General features: G+C 45.3%; 1 protein-coding gene and 1 long non-coding RNA gene across 3 annotated transcripts in view; both read left to right on the plus strand.

Moving 5' to 3' along the window:
- The first annotated feature begins 4,223 nt into the window (after nucleotides 1–4,223).
- The window catches only part of NDEL1 (nudE neurodevelopment protein 1 like 1), a 57,857-nt gene continuing 36,994 nt past the window's right edge, over nucleotides 4,224–25,086 (plus strand). For both annotated transcript variants that reach the window (XM_074388163.1, XM_074388164.1), the window contains exon 1: nucleotides 4,224–4,318. In XM_074388163.1, the coding sequence (XP_074244264.1) occupies nucleotides 4,316–4,318 (3 nt within the window). In that variant the 5' untranslated portion in view covers nucleotides 4,224–4,315. The remainder of the gene's footprint in view (nucleotides 4,319–25,086) is intronic.
- Nucleotides 16,218–24,027, plus strand: LOC141581795 (uncharacterized). Its single transcript, XR_012514534.1, has 2 exons — nucleotides 16,218–18,476; nucleotides 19,096–24,027. It is a non-coding gene; the product is annotated as an uncharacterized LOC141581795 (long non-coding RNA).

A 25,086-nucleotide genomic window follows, 5' to 3' on the forward strand; every position in this document is an offset into this window, starting at 1 on the left:
ATTATATACAAAGATTATACAGAACTAAGTATGCTAGATATAAGTATTAAATATGATTATATAAGCTAGATACATGTAAGCAGTAAGTTATACTTCAGGCACTAATTCTATAAACTAATATATGATTATATATAAAGGATTATATAAAGGAAATAGCTGAGTAATCACTATAGACTAAGATATTCTTCAGGCACTAATTGTGCCTGGGGTCTGGACAGTTCTCCTTCCTCGGTACCCATGGCGAGTGTTACCCACAGGTAAGAAAGGGATAAAATAAGTAAATTTCCTAAAAATTTTTTGACTATTTGCACTTCTTCTGCTATAAACTTATCTGTATCTTTTCCCCAGTTATCGAGTTGGATGCTTTCCTTTCTTATTGATTTAAAATAGCTATAAATACAGGTAAATAGAAATACGTTCACGTGAATGTGGCAACTACTTTCTTATAGGGACCAGTATTAAATCTTTGTGGTTTGACTTTTAGCCAGAACACTAAGGGCCTGGCTGATTTACTGACCACTTGCTTTGATGCTGGTGAGAAGACTGGTCTGTTAAAGTCTTAATGCTTTGCACCCACTAGGAGCTCAACAAATGCCTAATGAGTTGAATTGAATTGAGAAGGTCAAGGGGCTAAGCAAACATGGGGGTGCTGCATCCTTGTCATTTAGAGAGTAAAGAGTTATCTGAACTAGCGACAGGAATAGTGAATGGTGAACGTTGAAGGGGCAGAAATAAAGAACCAAGAGATCCCCGACAGAAAGCTCAGACCTTAAGCTGCAGCTTAGAGAGGGAATGCCTGGAGCGGGAATGCCTGGAGCAGAAATGCGCGATACCTACCTAATCACGGCCAGCAGGTGGCGCCCTAAAGACGTCTCGTTACTATCCAGACTCCTAGGGCCAAGATCTTACTGGAGCACCAGCAAGTGAAAATGGAGTGAGGCACTGGGAACCTCCCAGCCCTAACTTTTTGCTCTGTGCTTCCTCTGGAAGTACAATTCCCAAGACCAAGAGTCCTGTGGGTATTTTTGTTTTGTTTTCCTATGCTTGTTTGGCTTGTGGGTGTCTGTAGAGCACCATCCATTCAATTCAGTTTAGAACAGTGTGGTCTCAAACTTTGATGAGCAAACCCGTCACCCTCTTCTCTTGTGAAAATGCAAATTCTGATTCCGTAGGACTGGGGTGGGGCCTGAGATTCTGCATTTCTAACAAGCTCTCTGGTGATGACTCATGTCCAGTAGTTCTAAAATTTGTTAGAACATGCTGACTGTGTAAGTTTCCATCTCTATGCAATATGAGAGATGAGAGAGAAGCAAATTCAGGCTCTTCTCCCAAAGAGTTTACCAGAGTGAACACAATTTCACAGAAATGTCTGAAATACAAGTTAGAGTGTGAGCCCCGTCACTGCATGACCTTGGGCAAGTTGCATGACTTCTTTGGGTCTCAGTTTCCTCATCTCTTAAAATGGGAATAGTAATAGCCTCTACCTTAGAAAGTTACTTGAGAATTAAAGCAGGATATTGTACACAAAGCACATTGCACACTGCCTAGCACATAGTAAACCTCAGCAAAGCTTGGGGTACCCCAAGAGCAGTATGGGGTCAGGCACATTGCCCTGGCAGGGTGGTAAATTGGAGGAAGCAAGTGGTGGGGTCAATCCTTAAGAAGGTGTCATCTTGGGCCACATGTGGTGGCTCATGACTGTAATCCCAGCATTTTGAGAGGCTGAAGTGGTTGGATCATTAGGTCAAGAGTTCAAGACCAGCTTGGCCAAGATGGTGAAACCCCGTCTCTACCAAAAATACAAAAATTTCCCAGCTACTCAGGAGGCTGAGGCAGGAGAATTGCCTGAACCCAGGAGGCGGAGGTTGCGGTGAGCCGAGATCGCGCCATTGCACTCCAGCCTGGGTAACGAGCGAAACTCCGTCTCAAAAAAAAAAAAAAAAAAAAAAAAATACAAAAATTAGCTGGGCATGGTGGTGGGTGCCTGCAATCCCAGCTTCTCAGGAGGCTGAAGCAGAGAATTCCTTGAATCTGGGAGGCGGAGGTTGCAGTGAGCCGACAACAGGCCACTGCACTCCAGCCTGGGCAACAGAGAGAGACTCTGTCTCAAAAAAAAAAAAAAAAAAAAGAGAATGTCATCTCAGCTATTAGGATATTCATCATCTGAGAAGAAGGGTGTCAGGAGGTGAGGACAGAGAGCTAGGAAGAGGTCAGGTGCCTTGATTTGCAGGTGGCAAACCCAAGAGCTGCTTTTGAGGGGGATTTAAGTGCGCTGCAGGCTAAGCCGGAAGCAGGCTTCCTTCTGGAGATGGAGGTGGGCAGAATATCCAGGCAGATCAAGCAGCAGCTTTCAGCACACTCCCCTATTTCACATCATTAGGGGCTTTAGGGCCTTGCAAGAGGAGCTAAGAGGAGCCAAGGGCCACCCTGATCCTGCCTTCATGCATGGCTTTGCCACAACCTGAAAAAGCCTCAGTCCCACTGCTATGGATTCCTCAGCCCAGAACCTAAGTTTACACACATGCTTTAAATAGGGGTGATGTTTTCATGTACATCTAAGGTCCACAAACATGTATGGACTTAACCTCTAGGGGTCTGATGAGTGCTCCTGAGGATACAGAGACAAATCCACACAGCCCCTACTTCCATGGGCTGGCCTTGGGGAGAAAAGACATCACCCTGGGAATAGGAAAAGAATGATCAGTGAAGGGCTGATTGACACATGAGACCTGCAGCCACTGTGGGGCAAAAGTGTTCAGGGGACTCTTCAGACCAGGATGATCAAACCTAATAAAGCCTTAGGAGTGAGTCACATCTGATAGGGCTGGAAGGGGACAACCACCAACAGCTAAAGGAACTAATTGGACTTGGATGGAGTCAATTACACATGTGATCTCATTTAAGCCCTACACCAGGCGTCCCCAAACTTTTTACACAGGGGGCCAGTTCACTGTCCCTCAGACCATTGGAAGGCCACCACATACTGTGCTCCTCTCACTGACCACCAATGAAAGAGGTGCCCCTTCCTGAAGTGCGGCGGGGGACCGGATAAATGGCCTCAGGGGGCCGCATGCGGCCCGCGGGGTGTAGTTTGGGGGCGCCTGTCCTACACAATGTTATAAGGTCAGTACCGGCAATTGTTTCATTTATAGATGGAGAAAATGAGACTCCGAAAGCAAAGCATCTTGCTCAAGTTCTTTTTTTTTGAGAGGGAGTGTCGCTCTGTTACCCAGGCTGGAGTGCAGTGGCGCAATCTCGGCTCACTGCAACCTCTGCCTCCTGGGTTCAAGCGATTCTTCTGCCCCAGCCTCCTGAGTAGCTGGGATTACAGGTGTGCACCAACATGACTGGCTAATTTTTGTATTTTTAGTAGAGACAGGGTTTCGCCGTGTCAGCCAGGCTGTTCTTTTTTTTTTTTTTGAGACGGAGTTTTGCTCTTGTTACCCAGGCTGGAGTGCAATGGCGCGATCTCGGCTCACCGCAACCTCCGCCTCCTGGGCTCAGGCAATTCTCCTGCCTCAGCCTCCTAAGTAGCTGGGATTACAGGCACGTGCCACCATGCCCAGCTAGTTTTTTGTATTTTTAGTAGAGACGGGGTTTCACTATGTTGACCAGGATGGTCTCGATGTCTCGACCTCGTGATCCACCCGCCTTGGCCTCCCAAAGTGCTGGGATTACAGGCTTGAGCCACCGCGCCCGGCCAGGCTGTTCTTGAACTTCTGACCTTAGGTGATCCACCCATGTCGGCTTCCCAAAGTGCTGGGATCACAGGCGTGAGCCACCGCGCCCAGCCTCAAGCTCTCACAGCTACAAGTGGCAGGTGGAGGCTATGTGACAAGCTCATTCTCTTATTACCACGTTGTGTGCTGGGCCCTCATGGAGAGACAAACAACATTGACATCCACTGTCTCCCCGCATTAGTGACAGCTCTTCCCCTGGTCTTCACCCTCCAAATACAGGGATGGAGGCAGGAAAGTGGAGGAGGGACCAGGACATCTCTCCGGAAGACCAAACTACACATGCAGGGAAGATGGGGAGGCCTGGCTGAGAAGCTAGGACTTGAATTTCTTCTTTCCTTCTCGAAGTACTGAAGTCTTGCTCAACTCCAGCTGAGTGACGAGGCAGGCAGGGTTGCCTCACTTCAGGGCAGCAGGCCCCAGCCTTCCTGGCTCTAACCCACATCCGGTCCTCGGGTATCTTTGTTCTGACGGTGATTTTCGCTCTTCTTACTGACTTCTACTTTGTTTCAGCAAGTTCAGCGTGGGCCCCCGTCTGCCGCCGTGGATCTGATCAGCTGAAGCCTGGGACCCAGGACATGGTACATTGGGAGGAAAGGGCTGATTGGAGACGGTCTGGGCCACATGAGGGTTTGCCTGAGAGATGCTAGAATGGGGGGGGGGGTGCTCCTGGTGTCTGAAGACCCTCTCTGCCCATGAGGCAGGGGGATTGTCAAAGATTGAGGTCTGTTTGGAAGGTTGGCTGTGTCCCTTTGGGGTGGGCGTTGGGTGACACAAAGAGATGGCTTTGGTGGCTTCCTGAAACCACATCGTCTACCACATCTTCCCCCTGAGATTCTGATCACCTTGATTTGGTTTTCTATTTCCTGAAGTGCCCAGGTAGCATTTTTCTGGGTTGCAGAGGGAGCTCATAGGGTTCCGACAGGTTTATCTGGAGCTGGAGACAGTCAGGGCGGTGGACTGAAGTCATGCTGAGCTAACTGAGTTAGGGGCTTGCCATCATGTCCTGGCACCTTGGCTTCGTTGCTCATGGACCATTTGCTTCCCTCTGAAAGTGCTTTCTCATCTATAAAATGTAAGCCCTCTTTATTTTTTTGGACTTTTGCAAACTTAAGTAGAGTGATGATTGTGAAGGTGTTTTGTAAACTGTATGATTGTATTCCTCAGGGTTTGGGGTTACTTTTATTTCATTTTGCAAATGGAACTAGATGATTTTTCCTGACAATATAATAGCTGATAAAAATTTAAACAGTACAGAGAAATTGAAAGTCTTTGCATAATTCTATCTCCAAAGACTAATACTTTGGCACATAGACATCTAGACTTTTAAATGAATATTTTAATGTCAAATTCTACTTACTGTCTTGTAACCTTTTTTTCACTTAATAATATCTCTTGAGTGTCATCTCTTGTTAATTCATAATTATCTACTTTGTCCCTTTTAACAGCTGTGTAGTATTCTATTGTGCAGCTGTACCAGGATTTATTAAACCAGTTTCCTATTGATGGGTGTTTAGGATGTTTCCAATTTATTTCTTCAATAATAAACAGTGCTGCAGTAAACATCATTGAATATACATCTTTGCATGCTAGTCCTATTATTTCCTTAGAATAAGTCCTTAGGTGTTGGATTGCTGGGTGAAAGGTTGCACATACACTTAGTTCTGATTTGTCCAGATTCCCTTAAGAAATGTCATACCATCTTATTTATTTATTTGAGACAGCGTCTTGCTATGTTGCCTAGCCTGGTCTCAAACTCTTGACCTCAAGAGATCTTCCCACCTCAGCCTCCCAAGTAGCTGGGATTACAGGCTTGAGCCGCTGTGGCCTCATTTGCTTAGTTTTTAGATACGTATCACTGATTCTTCTCCAACAAAGCTATCAAATTCCCGGCAATATGATCAAACACATTAGAGTATCTCTCAGTCTCTATCTCCTTTTCTCTCTCTTATTCCTCAGAGACATCGGCCTGGTGCTCCCACCTGGATTGGTTTCTCCCCCAGACTGCTGAATGTTGTCCTGGGATACCCCTTAACATCATCTACGGAATTCCCTTTTCTCTATCTTATGTGAATCCTCTCTCTTTTGGATACTCCCTCCCTTCCTTCTTCCCTCCCTCCCGCCGTCCCTCCCATCCTTCCTTCCTCTCCTCCCCTCTCCACCCCTCCCCACCCCTCTCCTCTCCTCCCCTCAAGATGGGGTCTTGCTCTGTTGCCTAAGCTAGCGTGGAGTGGTGCGATCATGGTTTACTACAGTTTCGAACTCCAGGGCTTGAGCCATCCTCCCACCTCAGCCTCCCAAGTAGCTGGGGCCACAGGTGCATGCCACCACACCTGGCTAATTCTTTGTATTTTTTTGTAGAGATGAGGTTTTGACACTTTTTAATTTATATATATAAATTAAATATATATAATATACATAAATTAAATATATAATTGATATAGATATCATTTAGTATATATATTTCACCACTTTATAGTTTTAACATTTATTTATTTATTTATTTGTATTAGAGATAAGGTCTCGCTCTGTTGCCCAGGCTGGAATGCAGTTGTGCAATCACACCTCATTGCAGCCTGGACCTCCCCGGGCTCAGGTGATCCTCTTACCTCAGCCTTCTGGGTAGCTGGGACTACAGGCACGTGCTGCCATACTTGGCAGAGTTTTGTATTTTTTGTAGAGACAGAGCCTCACTACGTTACCTAGGCTATTCTGGAACTCCTGGGCTCAAGCCATCCTCCTACTTCGGCCTCCCAAAATGCTGGGATTATAGACGTGAGCCACCCATTTTACATTTTTAATGTGCCTGTCCCATTTTACACTTTTAATTGTGGTAAATATATGCAGCACAAAGTTTACCATTTTAGTCATTTTTTTTTTTTAGACGGAGTTTCGCTCTTGTTACCCAGGCTGGAGTGCAATGGCGCAATCTTGGCTCACCGCAACCTCCGCCTCCTGGGTTCAGGCAATTCTCCTGCCTCAGCCTCCTGAGTAGCTGGGATTACAGGCATGCGCCACCATGCCCAGCTAATTTTTTGTATTTTAGTAGAGACGGGGTTTCACCATGTTGACCAGGATGGTCTCGATCTCTTGACCTCGTGATCCACCCGCCTCGGCCTCCCAAAGTGCTGGGATTACAGGCTTGAGCCACTGCGCCCGGCCTCATTTTAGTCATTTTTAAGTGTGCAGTTCAGTGGCATTCAGCACACTCGCATGGTTGTGCTCACTCTCACCAACACCCATCTCCAGAACTTTTCATCTTCCAAACTGAAACTCTGTACCCATTAAGCACTAATCCCCATTCTCCCTCCCTCCCAGGCCCTGGGAACTACCATTCTACTTTCTGTTTTTATGAATTTCACTCTTCTGATGACCTCAGGTGAGAATCGTGCAGTACTTGTCTGTTTGTATGGGTCTCACATTTTCCTGTGCATTTTCTTACCTGCTTTGGTGACACGCATCTTCCAATTATAAGAAGTAATTTTTTGTTGAGATGGAGTCTCACTCTGTTGCCCGGGCTGGAGTGCAGTGGTGCAATCTTGGCTCACTGCAACCTCTGCCTCCCTCGTTCAAGCAATTCTCTGCTTCAGCCTCCCGAGTGGCTGGGATTACAGGCACCCGCCACCATGCCTGGCTAATTTTGTGTGTGTTTTTAGTAGACAAGGTTTCACCATCTTGGCCAGGCTGGTCTTGAACTCCTGACCTGTGATCCACCTGCTTCTGCCTCCCAAAGTGCTGGGATTACAGGTGTGAGCCACCGCGCCTGGCCTATAGGAGGTAATTTTGTTAGGTTTTGAGTATTTGGAAACAGGCCTTCATTCTATCCTTATACTTGTTGAAAGGTCCGGCTTGATTTAGAATACTGGTTGGAAATGATTTTTTCTCTGAATGTTAAAGGCAAGGCTTCCTTGTCTTCAAGCTTCTCATTTATTCTTGAAGTCTTCTGCTATTATGATTCAGGATCCTTTGTACTTGTCCTGGTTTTTCGTCTGTGGAAGTTTTTAGGGGTGTCTTGTCATCTGTGGGTGTTTTTTCATTGATTGTGCTACATACTCAGGAGACCCTTTCAGTCTGGGTGCTCATGTTATTCAATTCTGGAAAGATCTCTTGAATTATTATCTTAAAATAACTTCCTCCTCCTTATTTTCTGTGTTCTTGCTTTCTGAAATCCTATCATTTGGGTATTGGACTTTGGGGTTTATCCTCTCATTTTCTTCCTTTAATCTTCTGTTTGGGTGATCTGTCTTTTTTTTCTCCTGTTTTGAAGATTTTCTCAATTTAATAGTCATGGTCTTCATATGAATATTTTAATTTCGACCCTCCTTTTTTTTTTTTTTTTTTTTTTTTTTTTGAGAAAGACTCTTGTTCTGTCACCAGACTGGAGTGCAGTGGCATAATCTCAGCTCACTGCAACCTCCACCTCTTGGGTTCAAGGAATTCCCCTGCCTCAGCCTCCTGAGTAGCTGGGACTACAGGCGTGCACCATGTCTGGCTTATTTTTTATATTTTAGTAGAGATGGGGTTTCATCATGTTGGCCAGGATGGTCTCGATCTCCTGACCTTGTGATCTGCCCACCTTGGCCCCCCAAAGTGCTGGGATTACAGGCATGAGTCTGGTCCCTCCTTGTTTGTTAAAAAGGGCTCTTGTTCTCATTTCTTTTTTTGTAGCCCCATGTTCTTGTTTCATGATGCAATGACTTTATTTCTCTGAAGATATTAAACATTTTTCCAGCTTACTTCTCCTCCCTGCGTTGTGTCTATTGCTGCCGAATCTCTTTTTTTTCTTTTTTCTTTCTTTTTTTCTAGACAGACTCTTGCTGTCTTTCAGGCTGGAGTACAGTGGTGCAATCTCGGCTCCTTGCAACCTCTGCTTCCCAGGTTCAAGTGATTCTCATGCCTCAGCCTCCCGAGTAGCTGGGATTACAGACATGTGTCACCACGCCTAGCTAATTTTTGTATTTTGACCTCAAGAGATCTGCCCGTGTTGGCCTCCCAAAGAGCTGGGATTACAGGCATGAGCCACTTCTCCCGTTCTCTTTTTTCTTTTTCTGAATCTATGAATTATATTTAAGCCCTTGAATTTCTTTTATGCTATTTTGTTTTATCTTTCACATTGGAGGCTTCCTCAAATGTTTGGTGATTACTTGTTGATTGTTCCTGTTTATGATCAAGGAACTAGAAGCTGATGGGAGGGTGTTTATGTTTGTGTCTGTGTGTGCGTGTGTGTGTCTGCGCATGTGTCTGTATCTGGCCTTCGTCGTTGGGTCTCTGTGTATGGTGGTCAAATGGGGGGACTAGTCCATGTGATTGAGAGCCCCCCAGAAAAATGCTCCAATCTCCTGCCTGGAGGGTACAAGCCAGGCTGGTAACATTCTGGGGGGCCATAAGGGGACAGGAGGGGCTCTCATCATTCTGTACATAGCTTCAAAGACTTCCTCTCTCCCAAATCCTTCTTCCCTTTATGGTGTAGTGGCTTAACTCTGCCCTCAGATGTGCTGTCTCCCCAAATGTGGAGCTACTCTGGTTTAGTTCCTCCAGAAAGCTAACCTCCTTTTCCTGCTGGGGTGGGAGAGAAGTAGATGCCTCGACTTGCTGATTGCCTGGGCTGTGAAGCCTGTGTTGAAACACTTCGTGAACACATCATATGTTTCAACAGATCTTCCTGTTTTTAGCCCCACCCTACCTTGCTTTTTGAAGTAGGTAGCACCTCCAGTTCCTGACACTTTCTGGAGTTAAAGGTGTGGCTTTTTGGAGTTAGAGGCAATGGCTTCTGGTTGCCATTCGGTTTTCAGCCTTTTCTGATCCACGCCGTCAGCTGCCGCTCACTCGTCCACTTCCCAGCTTCCAAAATCCTGTTGCTGTCTCGCCCACCGTTGTCTACTTTCCTATCCTCTGTCCCTGTGGGTTTATATCTTTTAAAATTTTTGTTCGGTCTATTTTTTTGGTGGGATTTCAAGAGGAAGTGAAGATACAGTTATTTAATCCATCATGGTAACCAAGATGGTTGCTGTATTTTTCACTGCTACCAGCATTGGAGGACAGAGTGGGCTTCCTTACACTTTCATTAACGTTGGGTGTTGTCATTTGTCTTAACATTTGCTAATCTGATAAGCAAAAAGCAAGGAGATATCTCATTGTCATTTTCATTTATGTTTAAAAGTTATTAATGATGTAGCTGAGAGTCTTCTTAGGTGTTTGTGGACCACTGCCTCAGCCTCCTGAGTAGCTGGGATTACAGGTGCGTGCCACTGTGCCCAGCTGATTTTTGCATTTTTAGTAGAGACGGGGTTTCACCTTGTTGGTCAGATGGTCTCTGTCTCTTCATAATCCACCTGCCTTGGCCTCTCAAAGTGCTGGGATTACAGGTGTGAGCCATCTTGCCCGGTCCCATTGCTCATTTTTCTACTGGGGCTGGATGACTGCTAATATTCATGTATGGCCAGCTCTGCAGAGAGGTTTATGGCTGATCCCTTCCTTCTATCCTCTCTCTCTCTCTCTGTTTTATCTTTTTGATGGAGTCTCACTCTGTCACCCAGGCTGGAGTGCAGTGGTGTGATCACAGTTCATTGCAGCATCAACCTTCCAGGCTCAAGTGATCCTCCCACCAGAGCCTCCCAAGTGGTGAGACTATAAGCACACAGCATCTTACCCGGCTATTTTGTATTTTTTTTTTTTTTTTGAGACAGAATCTGATTCTGCTACCCAGGCTAGAGTGTAGTGGCACAATCTTGGCTCACTGCAACCTCCGCTTCCTGGGTTCAAGTGATTCTCCTGCTTCAGCCTCCCAAGTAGCGGGGACTACAGTTATGTGCACCACGCCCAGCTAATTTTTTGTATTTTTAGTAGAGATAGGGTTTCACCATGTTGGCTAGGGTAGTCTCAATCTCTTGACCTTATGATCCACCTGCCTCTGCTTCTCAAAGTGCTGGGATTACAGGTGTGAGCCACCTTGCCTAGCCATTTTTTTAAAAAAATAGAGGCAGTGTCTTGCCATGTTGCCCTGATTGGTCTTGAACTCCTGGCCTCAAGAAATCCTCCTGACTAGGCCTCCCAAAGTACTGGGATAACAGGTGTGAGCCACCACACCTGGATTGATCCCTTATTTTCTTGTATATGTAGTCTCAGAGCACAGATTTCAGAAAATAGTGAGTCTTAATGACGTCATCTAAAATTTTTGATGATTTTCTTCCCTTAGATGATAAAATTAAGTATTTGCTGTAGAAAATTTGGAAAATACTGATAAACCCAAAAAGAAAATATGAATCACTCAGAGACAGCCACCACTTATAAATATATCCTTCAAGTCTTTTTTTTTCCCTGAGCATATATTTAGAAAAGTAATTTTGTGTCATGCTTTCAACTTAGGAAACCATAATTTATTCTCATATGCATTGTTCTGTGACATCATTTTCAGCGACCATCCAGTATTTCTTTGAACGTATATATAATCATTTATTTAGTCAATCTCCTAAATTACACATATTTAGGTTCCTATTGGGTTAAAATTTTGATTAACGAGTTCCTTTCTTGATCGTGACCCCATCTAATACTGTTTCCACCATGTATCTGCTTAGCAATCTCTTTTTTGGGGGGAAAAGAATGAAGGTAAACTTTAATTCTTTTCAGGTTAAATTATTACAAATTCCAATTTAATGAATACAGACTCATGGAGATGTTCTAGCACTTTCCATGTTTGTTGCTGGGTCAGAGGGAGTGATTGCGAAGGATCATTCTGGGACCCTCTTACATACCTCCACAGTTTCGCATCACAGTGAAACTGACTAGGGCTAGAAGCACCCACGAAGAAGTACGAGATGGAATGAGGAGAAAAAAAGAAGTAAATCACTTAGAAGTAATAGCTTAAAAGAGAGAAAAATCGGGCCGGGTGCAGTGGCTCATGCCTGTAATATTAGCACTTTGAGAGGTTGAGGCAGATGGATCACTTGAGGTCAGGGGTTTGAAATCAGCCTGGCAAACATGGTGAAATGCTGTCTCTAATAAAAATACAAAACAATTATCCAGGCATGGTGGTGCACACCTGTAATCCTAGGTACTTGGGAGGCTGAGGCAGGAGAACTGCTTGAACCCAGGAGGTGGAGGTTGCAGTGAGCCAAGATCACGCCACTGCACTCCAGCCTGGGCAACAGAGCAAAATTCCATCTAAAAAAAAAAAAAAAAAAAAAAAAAAAAATCCAAAGACAGACCGGTCTAAGAGCTGAAAACCTGAATTCTGTCCCTGAGTCTGCCACTAACTCAGACTCATATATCCTTGGGCAGATTGGTTAATCTCCCTGGTTTTCTCATGTGTCAGATTATTTCAAAGTTCTCTTCTATGTCTGAGGGTTCTGTGATTACTGAATTTGTCACACTAGCTGTGTGACCTTGGAGATGTTGCTTAACCTCTCCAGGACTGGATTTCCTCATCTGTAAAGTGGGAACGCTAATAGCTGCTTCATAGATTGTTGTGAAGGATGTTTGTAAAGCACTTAGGGAAGTGCTCTGAGCCTACTCTGGTTCAGGAGGCTGCCCCCCTCAAAAATACAAAATAAACTGGGTGTGGTGGTTTATGCCTGTAATCCCAGCACTTTGGGAGGCCGAAGCAGGAGGATCACTTGAGCTCAGGAGTTCGAGACTAGCCTGGCCAACGTGGTGAAACCCCGTTGCTAAAAATATAAAAATTAGCCAGGCATGGTCGCGTGCACCTGTAATCCTAGCTACTCAGGAACCTGAGGCAGGAGAACCGCTTGAACCCTGAAGGCAGAGGTTGCAGTGAGCCCAGATTGTGCCACTGCACTCTGGCCTGGGTGGCAGAGTGGGACTCTGTCTCAAAAAAGCAAACAAAATAAAACGCTTCACACAGGGCCTGTCCTCTACTAAATATTCAATAAATGACAGCTATTTTTTATTGCATGCTGATTGTTATATAAGAAGAGGACAATTAAACATTATCCCACACTCTGTGTACAGAAAGGACTCTTGGCTTCTCAAAAGTGGTTGCAAAGTTCAATTTGCATCTGGGAGAGATGCCAAAGGTCAAACTACAAGGTCACCGCTGGCCACTGACCTCCATTCTCAGCTCATTCTTCCCTGGGGCCTGGACGCTGTCCAGATGCCGGTCAAATAAACAGCCTGCTGTTTAATATGGATAAGTCAGATGCATGAATACTGGTGGCCAGGGGAAACAAAGGGAATTTTGTTTATATTTTGTTTATATTGTGTTTAAATTTTCAAATATTAAATATCTATGAGTGTAAGAGAATGGGAACCAAGCCCTAGATTATATGAATCATCAATGTTAGGAATGCTATTAAGGAGAAGCTGACGTATTTTCAAGTTGTCATTGATGAGCATGGAGACAGGAAGCAGAAGTTGTGGGTGTAGCTGAAGCTTGGCTCTTTGCTTGTGTGTATTCTTGGATAAATTACCCTTTTCTGTAAATTCACTAGGTTGGACTATATTTTTATTCCCCAAGTGATGGTCTATGTACTGCTGGTGACAGGCAGACTGATGTTAAGTGGTAAGAGAGGCACATTTGAAATTTCAGTAGTTGGGTATTTATTTTAGGGAATGCTAGGGAAAATACGACGAACATCAATTCTATGACTTCATAGAGGTGATTGTTTAGAATGAGGTTAATGGAAGATTTAAGCTAATCTTTAAATAAGTGAGTAAATTCAAATAAATATTCAAAGATGACGTGCAGAAATGGCAAATCATGGGCAGGTGGTAAACTGGAACATCATAAAGTGGTAGGCAGAATAATAGCTTCCCAAAAATGTTCACATCCTAATCCCCAGAACCTGTATATTACCTTATATGGCAAAAGAGACTTGGCAGATATGATTAAGGCTTTTGAGATGGGGAGATTATGTGGGTCAGCTCAGTGTAATCAGAAGGGTCCTTATAAGAGGGAAGCTTATCAAAGTCAGAGACAGCAATATGTTGATGGAAGCAGCGATTGGGCCAAATGCAGCCATAAGCCAAGGAGCGCTGGTGGCCTCTAGAAGCTGGAGGAGGCAAGAAACTGACTCTTTCCAAGCTCTCGGCAGGAACCAGCACTGCCTGACACCTTGATTTTAGCTCTCTAAGTATCGGTTTAGACACTCCCGACCTTCAGAAGTGCAAGAAAATAAATCTGTGTTGTTTTAAGCCACCAGGCTTGTGGTAATTATAGTAGCCACAAGAAATGAATGCCCTGGACCTGACATGCCCATGAAGTGGTTCATTCCGCAAGTTCAGCATTTCCTTGGGGCATAGAAAGGAACGCTGGCAAGAATAAGACTATCCTTAGTCATTGCCCATACCCTCCCAGGAGAGGGCTGATTCTGCCATCGTGTTCTGCAGACTAGCCAAGGAGGGGAAGGGCTCTCCGCTCCACCGGGATGCTGCTTGGGCTAGATGTCAGGGTGGGTCCTGACTCACTTACTGTCAACAGTGTCATCTGCTTCAACCTGCTCATTTTATAGATGAAGAAACTGAGGCCCAGAGAAGGCAAGTCATTTTAACAAAATCACCTAGGATGGGGCTGATTTGGCCAAGGTGAATAACACGAGGCATGGCTCACACCAGGCTGGGAGCCCTGAGAAAAGGTGGTGCCTGCAATGGCCGGGGGTGGAGGGTGGGCCTTGCTGTCCTGTGATCCTCTTCTCTACGTGTCTGGGCCTCTTGCTTTCAAACTACTTCCTCTAATGCTCTAGTATCTTTTTATCAGGGTGTTAATAACCATCCTGTTAACACATAATCTTTAGAGAACTGTTGAAACGTGCTTGTGCTTGGAGAAAGGGCTCCCCTGCCTACCTCCTCCACCCCTACCTTTTTTTTGTTGTTGTTGTTGGAGTCTTGCTCTATTGCCCAGGTTGGAGTGCAGTGGTATGCTCTTGGCTCACCACAACCTCCGCCTCCTGGGTTCAAGTGATTCTCCTGCCTTAGCCTCCCAAGCAGCTGGGATTACAGGTGTGTGCCACCATGCCCAGCCCCCTGCCGTCCCTTTATCTTGCCCCCAGCACTTCAGTGAATGTCTTCTCTTCTGCCTGGCCTGCTTCCCTCTCCTGGAAGGGGCATTTCTACCTTGATTCACGTGGAATCTGGGATGCTTCACGTCTGCAATTCAGTGTGTATGAGTAAAAATCCACCTGTAGGCACTCCTGAGTGAAGAAGCCCTGACACCTAATTTTGAGCGGAAAATATTTTCCATGTAAAGGCCGTAAAACCTCCTTGTAATTTTCAAAGGGGACATGTAGATTTGTGTTGTATGATACAGGGATGGATGAAAACTATCATGAAATTTCTTCTGTGATCCCATGGACTGTTATTTTACCATATTAAATTTTAGTTTTAAATGGTTGGGGTATTGTTTTGTTCTTACTTAGACAGTGGTCACCAGACAAGTGACCTCCTGCCAGACAAGAGAAGCAATCCCTACATTCCAGATTAGTGACAGTTGACATCCCAGGTAATTTTACCACTCAAAGTCTCAGATATTGTTATGTGTTCAGTTAGTAGGTGTTTAGAAGGTATGAAATGGAAAAGATCGTGGGGTGGAAACTTATACTGGAGAGCCACCATATCTGTTCACAAGAGGGAATTGTAGTCTGGGCTGGGGGCTCACGCCTATCATCCCAGCACTTTGGCAGGCTGAGGCCAGCAGACTGGCCGAGGCCAGGAGTTTGAGACCAGCCCGATCAACATGGCAAAACGCCATCTCTACGAAAAATACAAAAAATAGCCAGTTATGGTGGTGCATTCCTGTAATTCGAGCTACTCTGGAGGCTGAGGCAGGAGAATTACTTGAACACAGGAGGCAGAGGTTGCAGTGAGCCAAGATCAGGCCACTGCACTCTAGCCTGGCTGACAGCAAGACTCTGTCTCAAAAAGAAAAAAAAAAAAAAAAAAAAAAAAAAAGGCCGGGCATGGTGGCTCACGCCTGTAATCCCAGCACTTTTCGTGGTCAAGGTGGGTGGATCACATGAGGTCAAGAGTTTGAGACCAGCCTGGCCAACATGGTGAAACCTCCAGCTCTACTAAAAATACAAAAATTAGCTGGGTATGGTGGTGGGTGCCTGTAATCCCAGCTACTTGGGAGGCTGAGGCAGGAGAATTGCTTGAACCTGGAGGCAGAGATTGCAGTGAGCCAAGGTCGTGCCACTGCACTCCAGCCTGGGTGACAGAGCAAGGCTCTGTCTAAAAAAAAAAAAAAAAAAAAAAAAAAATGGAGGGAATTGTACATAACATCAGGTTGGACTAATTAGGGAGTCATAGCAGAAGGGAATGCATTCCTTATATCTGTAATGCAAAAATGGGAACCCTTCAGAAGCTTTACTGACAAGAGTGCTCAGGTCACTCCTATGTCTGCTAGAGTTACTTGGCTGAAAGGCTGCCTTTTTTTTTTTTTTTTTTTTTTTTTTCAAAACAGATCCTAAATCCACAGGCTTAGGAAGTAGGAGATTATCTTGCTTTGTTAAGTTTGGATGCATTCTTATTTTTTCTTTTGAGACAGAGTTTCGCTCTTGTTACCCAGGCTGGAGTGCAATGGCGCGATCTCGGCTCACCGCAACCTCCGCCTCCTGGGTTCAGGCAATTCTTCTGCCTCAGCCTCCTGAGTAGCTGGGATTACAGGCACGCGCCACCATGCCCAGCTTCTTATTTTTTACACTTTAAAAAATTACACATTTAAGACATTTTTTGATTACAAATACAGAAAAGAAAAAAGGAAGGAAGAACAGATGAGAGAGAGAGATTAGATTGTGATCTCACCTCATTTGGTGTTTACGTCCCCAGACTCTCTGTCGAATGTCTAATGTGTGTATACTTTACAAAGATGGGATCACATACCTGTTGTTGAGTTAACTGCTTTATTCATTTAACTGCATATTGTGGACGTTTTCCTTATTAACAGTCTTCTGTAACATTGTTACCATTTGGATACTGTAACACTGTGTAGCTGTCACATCATCCCACTTCATTAGTCCTTTAGTCTGGGATGTTTCCAATGTTTTGCTAAACAACGCTTTGATGAACATCCTCTTGGACAATTTGCACACATCCTTAATACTTCCCTTTAGGTAAATTTCTAGAAGTATAACGCTGAATCACAGAGGCTACACCTTTGTGTGTGTGTGTGTGTGTGCCTTGGCCTCCCAAGTAGCTGGGATTACAGGTGTGCACCACCATGCTCAACTAAGTTTTGTATTTTTAGTAGAGACAGGATTTCCCCATGTTGGCGAGGCTGGTCTCAAATTCCTGAACTCAGGTGATCCACCCGCTTCAGTCTCCCAAAGTGCTCTAATCACAGGTGTGAAGCACTATGCCTAGCCAAGGTTGCATATTTTTAAGCGTTTGGTATAGGCTGCTACACTGCCTACCAAGAACTGTGACACCATTCTCAGCCCTTTACATGAGGGTGCTAGCTTCTTGGTGCTCTTGTATGCATTTGTAGTCTAATGTTTTAGAATCTCTTATATGTGTTGGATGAAATATGGACTCTCTTCACTGTCCTACTTTGAATGTGTTTGATTAGGATCAAGGAAGGATATGATTCACATGTTTCTTAGCTATCTGCATTTAAAAATTTTGTCAATTGCTTCTTATTGCTTGTTTCCAAACAGGAAGTTCTTTATTTGAGTTCTAAACTAAAAAAGTGCTTTGAGGCCAGGCTCAGTAGCTTATGCCTGTAATCTCAGCACTTTGGAAGGCTGAGGTGGGAGGATTGCTTGAGCCTAGGAGTTTGAGACCAGCCTGGGCAACATAGTGAGACCCTATCTCTACAAAAAGTACAAAATTTAGCTGGGTGTGGTGGCATATGCCTGTGGTCCCAAGTACTTGAGAGCCTCAGGTTGGGGGATCACCTGAGCCCAGGAGGTCGAGGCTGCAGTGAACTGTGATTGAACCACTGTACTCCAGCCTTGGTGACAGAGTGAGACCTTGTCTCAGAAAAAATTAATTAGAAGCTTTTATTCATTTAATAAATGTTAAGTGCCCCTGACATGCCAGACGTTGGGGCCAGAGATAAATAAATCATGGCCACTGCCCTAGATGCCACCTTAAATGTAAAATATTAAAAAAAAAAACCTTGGCTAATTTTGTCTCCTTAGTATTTGTTTCTGCTGACATACTCAGGGTTCTTTGTCCTCTTTCTTTCTTTCTTTCTTTTTCTTTTGTTCTCTCTCTCTCTTTCCCTTCACTTCCCTTCTTCCCTTCCCTGCCTTGCCCTTCCCTGCCCTTCCCTTCCCTTCCTTTCTCTTTTCTTTCTTGGTTTGGCTCTCTCACCTGGGCTGGAGTACAGTGGTGCAATCAGGGCTCACTGCAGCCTCAAACCCCTGGCCTCCAGCCATCCTCCCACCTCAGCCTATAGAATAGCTAGGATTACAGGTGTGAGTCACTTTGCCAGCTAATTTTAAAATTTGCATGGAGATGGTCTCACCATGTTACACGGGCTAGTTTTGAACTCAAGTGATCCTCCCACCCACCTAGCCTCCTAAAGTGTTGGGATTATGGGAATGAGCCCTTGAGCCCAGCCTCATTGTCTGTTTCCCTTCTTTTTCATTTTTAGGAAACCTCCAGGAAGGAAAGAATTTAGCTTCTTTTGTTAATTGTGCTATGCCTGGCATCTAGAACAGTGCCAGGCCCTCATTAAATATTCATTGAATGTTTGGAAGTATGACTTTTGGTCCTGTCAGCTTTGACTAATTGGCTTACCTGGTGATGGGAATCGAGCTGAAATTGCTTAATAGGCTTAGACTGGTAAGAAACACTCCATTTCTTTTCAGCCCTGTCATTTCATTAGTCTAGTTTGGAAGTAGGTACACCTGGTGCCACCTTGTCTATATAAAGTGATGTGAGCACATACCATTTTTCCCAGGGATAGTCACACTGTTTATGTAGGTGTGATGTGAACAGCCCTTAAGGTTGCCGGGTGTTAACCCACTTAGCAATTAGCAGTGTCATGCCCTCCTTTTCTTGGGAGGCAGCTGCCACCCTGGGGTGTGGGTAGTGGCCGTCAAGTGGCTGGGATGGGAGCCAAGGATGATAATGAAGACTGGAGCTTGGGGAATTCAGGAAAACCAGGAGGTTCCAGATCAGGAGGAAGTCCGCAGTTCAAGTAGTCTTCTGGGAAAAAATCAGGACGAGCCAGAGACTCACGGAGCATGGCATGGTGTCAGGTTCCACCAATAGGGGAGAAAAGGCTAGGCAGACCTAATAGGGAATTAAAGGCTCTCGAAACTTCAATTTACCCCTGGAAAGAAAGGACAAAATCTCTTTCTTTCTACCACCAAGGCAGGACCTTCATAGGAAGGCCTGTTTCATCCCCAACCGAAATTGTTGTCATTTTTTTTCTTCTCTAAAAGCTACCTTTCAACAGGCTACACCTGGCGGCCCGCACAGGGTGAAGCACCCTCCTGGCAAGGGGGCCAAGGGCCAGAAGTGGGCCACATTCTCAGGCACGGCGGAAAGGGAAGGGAGGCGAAGGGGGCTTGGAATTCAAGATACTGCAAAGCAAATCCATCTCTACCCAATTCCAGCCTTTCCGTTGACTTACAGCCAACTGGAGTTGGAACATGTGGGGACAAACTCTGGTGGAAGCGCTGAAGTTTGGAAGTCTGAGCCACTTTGAGTGGCTGGTGAGCTCTGTTTGCTCCAGAAGCTGCTGAGGATGTAATAAAGACAACAAATAGAACTTCCTTTCCCTTCAAGGTGGTGTAGGAATAGCCCAGGCTGGGCTGTTTGTGGCTGGCTGGGCCAAGGGTCAGGGACCGAACCGTAAGTGAGCATTTTTGAATCAAACATGAGTTGGTTACCATTCAAAGTCTTGGAAGGGAGTCTGGGCATGGTGGCTTATGCCTATAATCCCAGGACTTTGGGAGGCTGAAGCGGGCAGATCACTGGAGGCCAGGAGTTTGAGACCTGCCTGGTCAATATGGTGAAACCCCATCTCTACTAAAAATACAAAAAATTAGCCGAGTGTGGTGGCGCAGGCCTATAGCGCCAGCTACTCGGAAGGCTGAGGCAGGAGAATCACTTGAACCTGGGAGGCAGAGGTTCCAGTGAGCCAAGATCACACCGCTGCACTCCAGCCTGGGAGACAGAGTGAGACGCCATTTCCAAACAAAAACAAAACAAGAAGAAAAAATAACCAAAAAAAACCAAAAAAACAAAAAAACATCCAATGTCTTGGAAGGGGAAATTCATCTCCTGATTGAAGGATCTGGCATTCTGTGGACCACCCAGCAAGCCATTCGCACGACCAATATTTACTGAGTGCTCGCTCAGCGCCAAATGTTATGATGAAAAATTAAAGTGCATTTCTCTGTTTAAGGCATCTGCACATACACTTTTTTTGTGGGGGGGATGAAGTCTCAGTCCGTCACCAGGCTGGAGTGCAGTGGTCCCATCTAGGCTCATGGCAATCGCCGCCTCCCAGGTTCAAGCTATTCTTCTGTCTCGGCCTCCCAAGTAGCTGGGACTACAGGTGCGTGCCCCCATGCCCGGCTAATTTTTGTATTTTTAATAGAGATGGGGTTTCACCTTGTTGGCCAGGATGGTCTTGATCTCCTGACCTCATGATCCGCCTGCCTTGGCCTCCCAAGGTGCTGGGATTACAGGTTCGAGTCACCGTACCCGGCCTACTTTTACGTTCTTTTAAAATTTTGCATCTTGGTTACATCTTACATTGCACTCTTTTGTTTTAAGGGCCTTGACAACTTATGGAGGAAGAGAATCCCATAAACATAAATATGTTTTGAGACAGAGTCTTGCCCTGTTGCCCAGGCTGGAATGCAGTGGCATGATCTCGGCTCACTGCAACCTCCTTTGCTCTGGTTGTTTTTCTTTATAGCATTTCTTATGATGTAGCAGAAATAGATTAGTCTGTCTGCTTGCTGTCTATCTTTACCTTTAGAATATAAGCTAATTATATTGGGTAGGGGCATGGGGTGCTTTTTCAAGTTGTGGTGGGATCCCATCACCTAAAACCATGCGTGGCCCTCAGCAGGCACCACACTCCTTGCTGATGAATGAAAAGACTTTTCTCTCTCTATAAAACCACTTCTCACTCTTGAAGCTTGAGCTCAAGAGTATATGTATGTCTGTATGTGTGTGTGTGTATATATATATATATATATATTTTTTTTTTTTTTTTCTCATTCTGTCACCCAGGCTGGAGTGCAGTGGCATGACCTCAGCTCACTGCAGTCTCCACTTCCCAGGGCAGTGGGAGTCAGTAAGATAGGGCCATAGAGGAAAGGAATCATTTATTTGCGGGACCATGGTGGAGGGTCTGGCTAGACCTAGATAGGTAATCCATAGGATATAGACCACAGAAGTGGCTTGGACTTGCTTTGGGAGGGCTTTGAGTACCAGACTACTTTGTTCTTTATCACAAAGGTAACAAGATGCCAAAACAAGTTTTGGAGCCAGGGATGTTCTGTATACAGTGGGATTTTAGAAAGATTGTTTTTTTTTTTTGAGATGGAGTCTCATTCTGTCTCCCAGGCTGGAGTTCAGTGGTGTAATCTCAGCTCACTGCAACCTCCACCTCCTGGGTTTAAGTGATTCTCCTGCATTAGCTTCCCGAGTTGCTGGGACTACAGGCATGAGCCACCATGCCTGGCTATTTTTTTTTTTGTATTTTTTTTTTTTTTCCTCCCCTGAGACAGAGTTTTGCTCTTGTTACCCAGGCTGGAGTGCAATGGCGCGATCTTGGCTCACCGCAACCTCCGCCCCCTGGGTTCAGGCAATTCTTCTGCCTCAGCCTCCTGAGTAGCTGGGATTACAGGCACGCACCACCATGCCCAGCTAATTTTTTGTATTTTTAGTAGAGACGGGGTTTCACCATGTTGACCAGGATGGTCTTGATCTCTTGACCTTGTGATCCACCCGCCTCGGCCTCCCAAAGTGCTGGGATTACAGGCTTGAGCCACCACGCCCGGCTGTTTTTTTTTTTTGTATTTTTAGTAGAGATGGAGTTTCACCGTGTTGGCCAAGCTGGTCTCTATCTCCTGACCTTGTGATCCTCCTGCCTTGGCCTCCCAGTGCTGGGATTACAGGTGTGAGCCACCACCCATGACCTAGTTAGATTATTCTTGTGGTTATGTAGGGACTGCTGGCTGAAACAAGAAGAAATTCTAGGGAGAGAAGCTTGGAGAGGGAGGGGCAGACAAATGGGAAACTTTCTGGATTATGGGCAATGTGGGAAGAAAGCACTGTAAAATGAGTACATTTACTTGAGTTTACGAAGGGAAAGTCTTTGGGTTTGGTGATCACGTGAGTGAGATGCGAGCTGGGGAGGGAAATGATTACGGGGGATTTGATAAGTGCTTTGCGCCTCAGTGACTAGAATGATGGCACCATTGGCAGAAACATGAAAATTGTTTTGGAAATTGCTGTTGCGGCAAAGGAAAATCTGTTTGGGTTTTCGTCCTGTAGAGCTGGAGGTGGTGGCGGGACATCTGGTGGACACATTCACCAGACCATTAGCAACTGGCCAGCCATTGGGTGCTCTTTGCCCAGCTAGATCTATACCCTGAGAGATGAGCAAAAAATGCTGGCCAAAGGAATAGAGAGAAATTAGGCTGGAGCACGTCTTTGATTTTGCCATGTCTTGCTCACCTGATTCAGTAGAATTAAATATGCCCCATCTTGTCAGAATTTTCACAGTGGGCCCATGTGCATTACATCACCTTCTGTGAGTGTGTGATGTGGCCAGAGTCCAGTATCTTTACTAGCTAGGGTTTGGGCTTGTACCCACATCTCCCTTAGGGTAGCCGGTCAACCTCCACCCCTCCCCGTGGTGGAATCTGGCCTCTGTTTCCTGAATCTCAGAGTTTTCGACAGGAGAGATGTTGGGATCCTCATGCATGCCCTCAGGGATAGCAACATTAACCTTTTTGGCTCAGTCCAAGAAAGACCTTGTACTGGACCCACGCCTCAGCAAACCCCTTCCTTTATAAAGATTTATAAAGGCAGAAGGGTGTGGCAGCCCTCGCTCACCTTTTCTACCACCGCATGGCTGGTTCATAACTTCTGTTCCCTTTCAGGGCTGATTTCCATCTTCCTTTCCATTTTATTTTTTCTGGATTTGGCATATTAGAAGCAGGGTCTGGGGCAAAGGTTGCTGATGGCTAACTGACATGCCCAGCCCAAGCCCATCTCCCAGGGAGAAAGCTCAACTCACGAGGAGGAAGGAATTAGATCAGTATGGGCCCTTTGGCACCTCATAGAATCCTGCCAGGCAAAGCCTATTCATTAAGATGAAGCCAACAGTCCAGTCCTGACAAACACCAGTTCTGGGTCCAGGCTGCGTGGGAGGGGTGGCAGCTTGGAAGATGATGCCAACATTTTTCGAGGGGCCTGGCCTGGCATTAGATGACTCAGTGCATTTCCAAGCACCGAAGCCAGGAGGCAGGGACAGAGCTGCAGCCCTTATTTTTTCCTCTTGGGATAGGACTGTTCCATCTTGGCACCAGGTCCACAGGAAAGCCTTCGTTCATCCCCTCCCTGTCTGTGATCTCATCAGCCAGAGCATAGCTTCAGCCAGGGAAGCAGAGCCCCAGAGCCTGAACGAGCTGTACCAGCCCACTGTCTCAGGCCACAGGCCTTGAAGTAAGACCTGCTGGGGTTTAAGCCCTAGCTCCTCTGGGTCTGAGTTTACAGTATGTAAAATGGAAGCAATAATTACAGCCTCACAGGCATGATGTGAGGATTGAGGGAGGGAAAGCACGCAAAGCACTTAGCACAGTGCTGTAGACCAATAAATGGTAGTTATTGCAAATACTACTCATTCTTGAATAGCAGTATAATAGTTGTTAATAGTGTGTTTTCTGGGGAGTTAGACAATCCAAACTGGGTGGGTTTGAGGTTTGAGGCCTCATCTTTCTAGTTGAGAGACTTTGGGAAACTTCTTCTTGACGAGTCTGTTTCCTCATTTAAAAAATGGGAATAAGGGGCCAGGTGAGGTGGCTCATGCCTATAGTCCCAGCAGTTTGGGAGGCCAAGGCAGTCGAATCACCTGAGGACAGGAGTTCAAGACCAACCTGGCCAACATGGAGAAACCCCAACTCTCTTAAAAATACAAAATTAGACAGGCATGGTGGTGCATGCCTATAATCCCAGCTACTTGGGAGGCTGAGGCAAGAGAATTGCTTTTACCTTGAAGGCAGAGGTTGTGGTGAGCTGAGATCACACCACTGCACTCCAGCTTGGGCATCGAGAATGAAACTCCATCTCAAAAAAAAAAAAAAAAAAAAAGAGAATAACAGTACCTATCTCATGGGATCATTGTGAGGATGAAATTGTGCAGACCAAACGTATAGCACATTTGCCAGTGCCTACAAGAGAACTTTGAAAAGTTCATAGAAAAATGGGATTGAAATATAAAAATAAAAAATATAAACTTTATTTCTCAACATAAGCTCCATCAAGGTCAAGACACTTATTTTTTTTTTTTGAGACAGAGTCTCGCTCTGTCACCCAGGTTGGAGTGCAATGATGTGGCATGATCTTGGCTCACTGCAACCTCTACCTCCCAGGTCCAAGTGATTCTCATGCCTCAGCCACCTGAGTAGCTGGGATTACGGGCACATGCCATCGCATCCAGCTAATTTTTCTGTATTTTTAGTAGAGACGGGGTTTCACCATGTTGGCCAGGCTAGTCTTGAACTCCTGGCTTCAAGTGATCTGGCTGCCTTGGCCTCCCAAAGTGCTGGGATTACAGGTTTGAGCCACTGTGCCCAGCCAAGGTCAAGACACTTTTGTAACCAATGACATCTGTCATTTATTTAGTACATTCCTAAAGAACTTAGGATCTAGGAGTTTTTAAGCATGTTAATGAAGTCTTTTTTACATTATTAACTAAAGAAAAAGTGCTCTTTAAAGGTTTTTTAAGATCGGGAAACAAAACGTCTTCAGAAGGAGCCAAATTGGAACTGTAAGGTGATGTCTAGTGATTTTCCACTGAAACTCTTGCAAAATTGCCCTTGTTTGATGAGACAAATGAACAGGAACATTGTCATAGTGGAAAGGTCTCCCTAGTGAAGGCTTACTGGGCATTTTTCCATTAAAGCTTTGGCTAACCTTCTCAAAACATTCTCATAATAAACAGATGTTTTTATTTATTTATTTATTTATTTATTTATTGAGACAGAGTCTCACTCCATCACCAGGCTGGAGTGCAATGGTGTGATCTCAGCTCACTGCAACCTCTGACTCCCTGGTTCAAGTGATTCTCCTGCCTCAGCCTCCCGAGTAGCTGGGATTACAGGCCCATGCCACCACACCCAACTAATTTTTGTTTCACCACGTTGGCCAGGATGGTCTCAATCTCCTGACCTCATGATCTGCCTGCCCTGGCCTCCCA

The sequence above is a fragment of the Saimiri boliviensis genome, chromosome 17 (genome assembly GCF_048565385.1).
Source record: "Saimiri boliviensis isolate mSaiBol1 chromosome 17, mSaiBol1.pri, whole genome shotgun sequence".
In the NCBI taxonomy this organism is placed as follows: domain Eukaryota; kingdom Metazoa; phylum Chordata; class Mammalia; order Primates; family Cebidae; genus Saimiri; species Saimiri boliviensis.